A 7,889-nucleotide genomic window follows, 5' to 3' on the forward strand; every position below is an offset into this window, starting at 1 on the left:
AATTTATCTTCGGCCCTTGATGCAAATGAAGATCCTAATTCAATTGGCCTGGGTGAACCCTGAGTGTCTGTATTTCTGTAAGCCTCTAGTTGATATTGCTGGTTCTAGCAAACTTGGGAGCATTAAGCTCAAAGATCTCATCAGGTTAGTGTGTAAATGCACTTCCCTTCTCCGCCTTTGGATTTTCTGATCGAAACCTGGATGCTGCCCATTTCTCGTGTGACTGGTCAAGGTCAGCATTCTGTTCCTCTTTCACTAGGCTTATGTACATAACCAGTTTTCATAGAGAAACAGCCCCAGATAAGCAATAACGGACACCACACATTAATTTCCAACAGAATGGGTTTAGATTTAATATAGCATTTCTCATTATGGGGTTGTTAATCAGTTAATATAAAGGCTTGCTTTTTAAAACAATAAATCTCTTCTCCATTTCAATGCTCAATATAAAGTTTTTAAAACATAAATCACTTCTACTTTTTAATATTAGAAACATTGAATACAATTTTCTAAACATTGCCCGCCCCCAAGACATAAAAGTTTCAACTTTTGAATATATTTGATATGTGAGTATAAGATTAACTTTGGATATAACAAAACACAAACCCAGTGAAACAAGAGGCAGTAATTAAGACCAAACGCCACTGCTTTCCCAGGATTCTGGACAAGGGCTTGCTTCTTATTTCACGTGCCCCAGACGTGTCAAGCCAAGTTCAGTCATGTTATTTCTCTCACGGCCTTTCCAATCAGCAAACACAAATCTAAAGCCTGCACTTTGCAATACATCCTGATATGACAAGAATACTTTCCCCCATCGAACATCCATCAATTTGTTCCCATTTAGAGAAAACATCTAAAACGTAAAACTACCCTAGTAACGATCTGCTTCTTTGGGAATGTTCAAACGGCAAAGGTCAGTTTTCATGATTGCAAGGGCACAAAGGGTTGTCGCGGTCACGTGTGCCCCAGGAGGCCCTTCAGAGTCACATCTGCCCATTTCTCTTGCGCGCATACACCCCTAGACAAGCACAGATGCCTGTAATGCTGAGAACCACTCCCAACAAGAGAGCAATCGCATCTCCTGCTTCCACCGCTTCCACCGCAGGCAGCACGGAAAGCAGTGAAATCAGGACCAACACCAACTGTGTGGAAGCTGAGGGCATGATGCTGGAATCTTGCGGTGGCTGGATCTCGCGCAGGTAGTTCCTAGAAGTTAAACATGGCACAAAAAAGGGACCATTAACAATTCCTGAGATCCCTTCAATTCAAATGACAATATGAATGTAACAGTGGTACACCCAACTTTTTAATGTAACTTTAGAGAATTGATGAATCCTTTTTGGATCCATCTTCTTTCACTGATGGAAAAAAAACAGGTATGAGGAATTAAGGGACCTATCCATGGCTAATTGAGCTGATCTTCCTGTCTCCCCATCACTCCTGCCCCTAGCTATTTTTCCATATGGTAAAATGCAAATTCTATGTTAACTAGGTGTTCATCTACCAAAAGGCTGATGAACAACAAAAAAGGCTAAGTTCACTGCCCTTGAGTCAATTCGGACTCACAGGGACCCTACACTTTAAAGTAGAGCTGCCCCAATTGGATTCTGAGGTTGTAACTCTTTATGGGAGTAAAAAGCCCCAGGTGGCTTCCAGGGAGTGGCTGGTGGTTTTGAACTGCTGACCTTGAAGATCGCAGCTCAACATGAAACCAGTGCACCATCAAGGTTCTGGGTAAAAGACACACACACCTCACTCACTCAGTCACTTGGAAACTTAAACCCTTCCAGTTAGTAAAAGCGGCATTTTTCCTAGGGCGTCTCCCACCCAGGAAACACACACAAATCTGACCGAAGTCACACAACACGGAACTCGGATAAATTGTGGTGAGTCAGTAAGACTTACCAAAGAAATGGAGGGGTATCTATACGTAATTCTATCTGATTTTAACACTCCGTTATAGGAACTCGGGATGCAGAAGCGAAGAGGTCCCACACGACAGCGCCTACTATCAGAAGGGGGAGATTTGAAAACAACATCGTTATTATGAGGGTCTTAAAGAGGAAGCTACAGCCGGGCAGGAAGGCTGGCGGAAAGGGGCGGACTAGGTAGGGAGTAGAGCGACCAGTATGTCCGAGGAGGGAATGAGACGGAAAGTTGGTTAGCTCGCCCACACGCTGCACTACAGCGAACCGAGAGCCAAGCTCGCTCCGCCACTTGATGTGCGGCCTTGAAAAGGAAGGTCCGTTTGGGGAGGAAAGTGAAATGGGCCCCCTGTTCTGCAAAATCACTGTGGCAATCTAACTATCCTTTGGGGAGGAGTTTATACGTTACCTTCCTGGAAGCAGCCATGACAGAAATGGCGGGGGAGGGTGGAGTCGCCAAACTACCATTCCCACAATCCCCGCCGCCACCCATAATGCACCGGGCGCTCCCCGGCAACTGGCGGGGCGGGCGGAGGACACGTTCGTACCAAGGCTCTGCCGAGTGGCCTGCCGGGCTTCCCGCTTTACCCCACGTTTGCGGACGCCGTGCAAGTGCAAAGCCTCACGCACATATTAGTTAACGAAATGACGGCACGAGGTTTACTGGGTTTCTATTCGTGTACGGTCTCAAGACAAGCAAGTGTTTTATCTTCGGCTGAAATGATGACGTAATAGGAGCCGATGCGTCATCGGTTTCAGATGCGTTTGGCGGTATCTTCTAAATGTGCCCTATAGCATTTGTTTAAAATGCTTTAAACAATGGGGGGTGGGGGAGGCGCGTTTAATAAAGCATGTTGGACGTTGTTGAAAACCACTTGTGGAGCCTGCACAATGATCTGTGGGGAAATCGTTTAAGGGAGTTTAGGGAAAGACTGGGAAAAATGGTTCAAAGTTACAAAGTAGAAGTTCTTTATTCTTTCTTGAATTTCTAGAGCTTCGATTTTCTCTGTTAGAGTCCAAGAATGCTGTGCTTTCCACTCATGGTTTTATGAATCTCCTCTCATATTTCTAAAGGGTTGTGAAAACAGAACCTTTAAACCATAAACCAAGGGTCGTTTGCACATGAAAATCTCAGGTATTTCTGGACAGCTCTCCAAGTCTAATGAATACGAAGCCTTTTGTGAACATTTTTAGTCGCGCGGTCTTTGAGCGCTTTCATAATTTACTGGTTCAGCAATTTGCAGGGTAGACTGGCTGGTGAATTGGCCTTGAGCTGCTAACCGAAAGGTCGGTAGTTCAAAACCACCACAGGCTTTGGTTCCTGTAAAGGTTTACTGTCTTGGAAGTGAACTGACTGGATGACAGCTTTTTGGGTTTTGGTTTCAGCTACTCTTTACATGAAGTTGTTCATGCTGTGGGCTAAGCATGACATCTTTGACATGTCTCAGAATCTCCTGGTTCAGTGTCTCAGAATCTCCTGGCTCAGTGTCTCAGATATAGCAGATAGATTTAGTTCAATGCTCATAATTAGCATGTGACCGTGTATAGCTGGCTATCCTGTTTCTTAAGCTTTATATTCCTTTATCTTAACACCTACCCAGCCAATGGTCAATAATATTGGCTAGTAATCGTTATTTCAAATAGAAAAAGAGTGCTAAGAAACTTTATGAGGTACTAGAAGTGGTCAAACAAACCATAGAAAAGTGTCAGGCAAATGGGAAGCCTGATGATAACTGCACAATGACGTTGTCATCACTGTTTTTCTAAACTTGATCATTTTAGCAGTCTTTCTAAATGCCTGATATGACCTGAGCTGTTTTTAGATGTGAACTTTCATAATCAATTATAATTCAAATATGAGGGTGTGGTAGTTACAAAATCTCAGGTCAGCTTGAGGTATTAAGAGTGAAGGGGCGGAGTCTAGCCTGTCAACCAGGTCACAACTGATGATGCCTCCCTGTGGGCATGGCCTTCTCATGAAGATTCTGGGAATTCCCCTCTCCTTGTCTTCCAGAGAGTTTCTTCTTTCTTCCTGGAGGTGGCCCCTCTCTGTTTTACCTTCCTATGGAGGAGCTGAGTGGAAACTGCACCAGTGCTGAGATTCTTCCACTGCCACTGGATCCACAAGCCTTTTCACCTACCAGCCTGTGATCTTTATGCTTTCAGCATCATTGCGAGTGGCTGTGTGAGTCTCAAGAGGAATTTATGGACGAGTATCGGACATATGGGCTAATATCAGACTTATAGACTTGATCTGGACGGAACTAGGATGTTTTCTTAATATATAATTACTCTTTCATATAAAGTTCTCTAATATACATATATGAGTGTCCCTGGATTGTTTCTCTAGTCAACCTGGCCTAACACAAAGAGTAAATAAAAAACTGTATTGCTACAAAATCATGGAAATCTCCATTAAACAAAAAAAATCCCAACGTGAAACCGTTATTTTTGTACATTTCTTCCATCTAGGTCTATTCACGTCTAAAGGTATAAAGGTGACATTTCCTTCTTTCTGCGTTAATTTGTACCATACAAAACAGCAGTTTGGGCATCCTTCTGGTTTGGCATCCAACACTCAAATAATTGTGTTCCATTTTAATATTCTTTGGGGTTCTGGGGAAAACAATCTCAAGGAACAAGATCAGGACGGTAGGGTGGTTGGGATAGGGTTTCCAAAGGAAATTCTCATAAGACAGTTCTTGCTCCCCTGGAAGAATGATCGGGTTCACTGTTACAATAGATAATGGTTCCTCAGCACAACTTTTCTAGCCTTTAAAGAAAAATCACCAATGCAATTTTCAATTTTCTTAAAATATCTTCCTAATAAGCCCCAGTGATTTTCCTGAGCTATTTGGAAAATTCTATTAAGTTACTCCTGTGAGATTCCAAAGCACAGTCACCATAAGCTTTGGATATGACTCTTCTGTCTTGACGTTGGCTTTCAAGTCTTCCCGAGTTTCCTGAAAATGATTGCTCCATTTAAAAACTGTCCTTTTGTGTGGAGCAACATTCCCTTGGACATTTTGCAAAACTTCAGTGACTGTGGAAGATGTTCATTTGGGTTTTATTAAAAATTTATATTTTTCCATGGCATAAGAAATAACTTCTTTTTGGAAGGCCCACTAACCGGTCAGAGAACGTACCTGAAGCCATGCACCGATCACCGAGTTTAAAGGCATTGTGTTTGGAACAAACCTGTGAACCTGTGAACTGGGATCCTTACCTCATTGCCATCGACTCGATGGCGACTCATTGCAACCCTGCAGGTCAGGTTAGCACTGCTCCTGTGTGTCTTTGAGACTGTAATTGTTTAGAGGAATCGGTAATCCTGTCTTTCTTCTCCGAGCGGCCAGTGGTTTTCAACTGCTGATCTTGTATCACAGTCCAATGAGTAACCATTATGCCCCAAAAGCTCCTGTCATTGTAACACTAGTCATGATACTTTCCCCTTGTAATAATGTTTTTTTACTTACCCTCATAATACTTTTCCCCTCTCCCTCTCTGGCTTCCAAAATATGGTTTCACTCTCACTTAAACATTGTGGAGACTTAATTTTTCCTGTATATTTATTTCAATGAGATAAAATCAGCAAGATCACTTTAAAGTTAGTGTTATAAAAGTCTTATTTCCAGGTGCGTCAATGTTGAAGATAATTGTTCGGTTTTAAGCGCAAAGAAGTTGTGGATGGTAAGATTTTTCTCTCCTTTAAATTATACTGCTAAGAGATCCATTAATGTCCTTGCCCATAAGAAACAGTGGCGGAGGTTTATGCAAGGATGCTTTGGTCCAGCATGATCTGGAGGTGAAGCCCTAAGTAGTGGCTTAGATTCTTTTCCTCTTTGGGTATGCTGGCTTCATGTTAACTACAGCTATCTTTCTGAGCTCTGAGTCTCTGCCAAATATGTATGACCCATCACCTGTAACATCATCTATAATAGAAACAATATGCAGATAGAACTCTTCCAGGACCAGTGGTGAGAGTGGCGATGGCTGGAGGGTGGAGGGAATGTGGGGTAGAAAAGCGGGAACTGATTACAAGAATCTGCATATAGCCTCCTCCCTGGGGGAGGGACAGCAGAGAAGAGGGGAGGGGGAGACGTCAGACTGTAACATATGATGAAATAATAATAATTTATGAATGATGAAGGGTTCATGAGGTAGGGGGAGTGGGGAGGGAGGAGGAAAAGGAGCAGCTGATATTAAGGGCTCAAGTGGAAGGCAAATGTTTTGAGAATGATGATGGCAACAAATGTACATATGTGTTTGACACAATGGATGGATGTATGGATAGTGATAAGAATTTGAGCCCCCAATAAAATTATTAAAGAGAGAGAGAGAGAATGAAAAAAACAAAAGAAAAGAAACTTCTTACGTTAAACTGTCATATGGTTTGTTTTACGAGCTATAGGGAAGTTGGAAAGAGCAGTAGCTTTTTCCCTTGTTGGCTGTGGGTTTGGGTATGTTATTTAATCTCCCTAAATCTTAGTTTCCTTTTTTTGGGTTAAAAAATGTGGATCTAGGAAAATTGGAAGTTGTCAAAATGAAATGAAATGTGTAAAGGTCAGTAGCCTAGGTAGAAAAGAGCTGACATGAACTGGCACTGGCCATTGTACATCAGACCATTGCATGGTCTACTGTACCTGGGAAGACAACTTGAAGATGAATGGTGTTGTTTTCATTGTTCACAAGAGTGTTTTAAGATCTATCCTGAAGTAAAATCTTGCTCCAGGAAAGGCCAATTACTACAACTATTATTCAGATTCATGAGCCAACCTCTAATGCTGAAGATGAGGAAATCAAAGGTATCTACCAATGTCTGGAGTCTGAATCAGAATGTGGAAACTGGAAACAAAGCAGCAGCAGCAGCAGCTGGACAATAGGACCTTTGTATAAGAAAAGGAATCAGGAATCATGATACAATTTTGGAAGACCAGTGTCAGTGGCGATGTGACATTGCTTGCTTTGCTCTTCTATCTATAGTCTTGATAACCCCTGCCCATTGACTGGGTGGGAGCATGGAAAACAAGATGTACAGGACTCTTACTTGGAAGTGTCCAGCTTTCCCATTCTGCTGGGTATAAGACAGAACTAGCTCAGAAGCAGGGGGAGGAGTCCAGGGATATCAAGAAAGAAGATCCCCCAGCAAAGCACATGGTGTGATCCTTTCCTGAAGTGGCGAGGCAGCAGAGGCACCAGAGACAAAAACACCAAGACCATGAGGCAGAGAAGCGAGCTTACTGGCCAGCTGGACGAAGCAGAACCCACAAAACCGTGTGACTTTGAGGTTGTGATAAAGTTGCTTGGTGGCATTCTTCTATTCTTAGTCCCACACAGTGACTGGGCACAAGAGTGAAGAATCCCAAGGTCATCAAGAAAGAAGAGCTACCAACTGAGCAGGTGCAAGGTCCTGTCTGAAGTAGTGGAGGCAGCAGAGGTAGAAGACTGAAATCACAAGACAGAGAACGAACAAATCTATGATGAAAGAACTGTAACCAGATTTTCCTTTAGAATGGAGCATGGGAGACTTTGCCTCTTATCTTGGGCATGGAGTCAGGAGGGGCTGGTGCCTGGAGCAGGATCCCATACTTGGCAAAGTTGAGGGTTAGTGGGAATAAAAAGAAAAGAAGACCATTGATGAGATAATTGACACAGTCACTGAGACCATGGGCTCAAGTCCTAGGAACAGTTGTGAAGGTGACACAGGCCTGGGCAGTGTGTTCATTGTATTGTGCATAGGATTCCAATAGAGCAGTCCAATAGGAAGGTACTTCATGACAAATACAATCTCTCTGAGTTTTAATTTCCTGTTTTGGTAAGAAGTGTGAGTACTAATGAGCTATTTCTAATGTGCCTGAAATGGTCACCACAGCTCAATACTCACCACTTCCTCCATTCTTTAGGTAGCTAATATGGTGACACATTGGACTGCTACCCACGAGCTCAGTGCTTTAAACTCTCCAG

General features: G+C 42.9%; 1 protein-coding gene across 1 annotated transcript; it reads right to left on the bottom strand.

Moving 5' to 3' along the window:
* Positions 1-328: 328 nt before the first annotated feature.
* Positions 329-2,388, bottom strand: SMIM30 (small integral membrane protein 30). The gene is made up of 3 exons (XM_075558576.1): positions 2,335-2,388; positions 1,906-2,008; positions 329-1,206 (listed from the first exon to the last, which is right to left on the bottom strand). The coding sequence occupies exon 3, from the start codon at positions 1,161-1,163 to the stop codon at positions 984-986; it is 180 nt and encodes a 59-aa protein (XP_075414691.1). The 5' UTR covers positions 1,164-1,206; positions 1,906-2,008; positions 2,335-2,388; the 3' UTR covers positions 329-983.
* Positions 2,389-7,889: the final 5,501 nt, after the last annotated feature.

Source organism: Tenrec ecaudatus, chromosome 9 (assembly GCF_050624435.1).
Source record: "Tenrec ecaudatus isolate mTenEca1 chromosome 9, mTenEca1.hap1, whole genome shotgun sequence".
NCBI lineage: Eukaryota > Metazoa > Chordata > Mammalia > Afrosoricida > Tenrecidae > Tenrec > Tenrec ecaudatus.

Coding starts and splice junctions, on each gene's coding strand:
- SMIM30 (XM_075558576.1), bottom strand. CDS start 1,163: ATGCCCTCAGCTTCCACACAGTTGGTGTTGGTCCTGATTTCACTGCTT.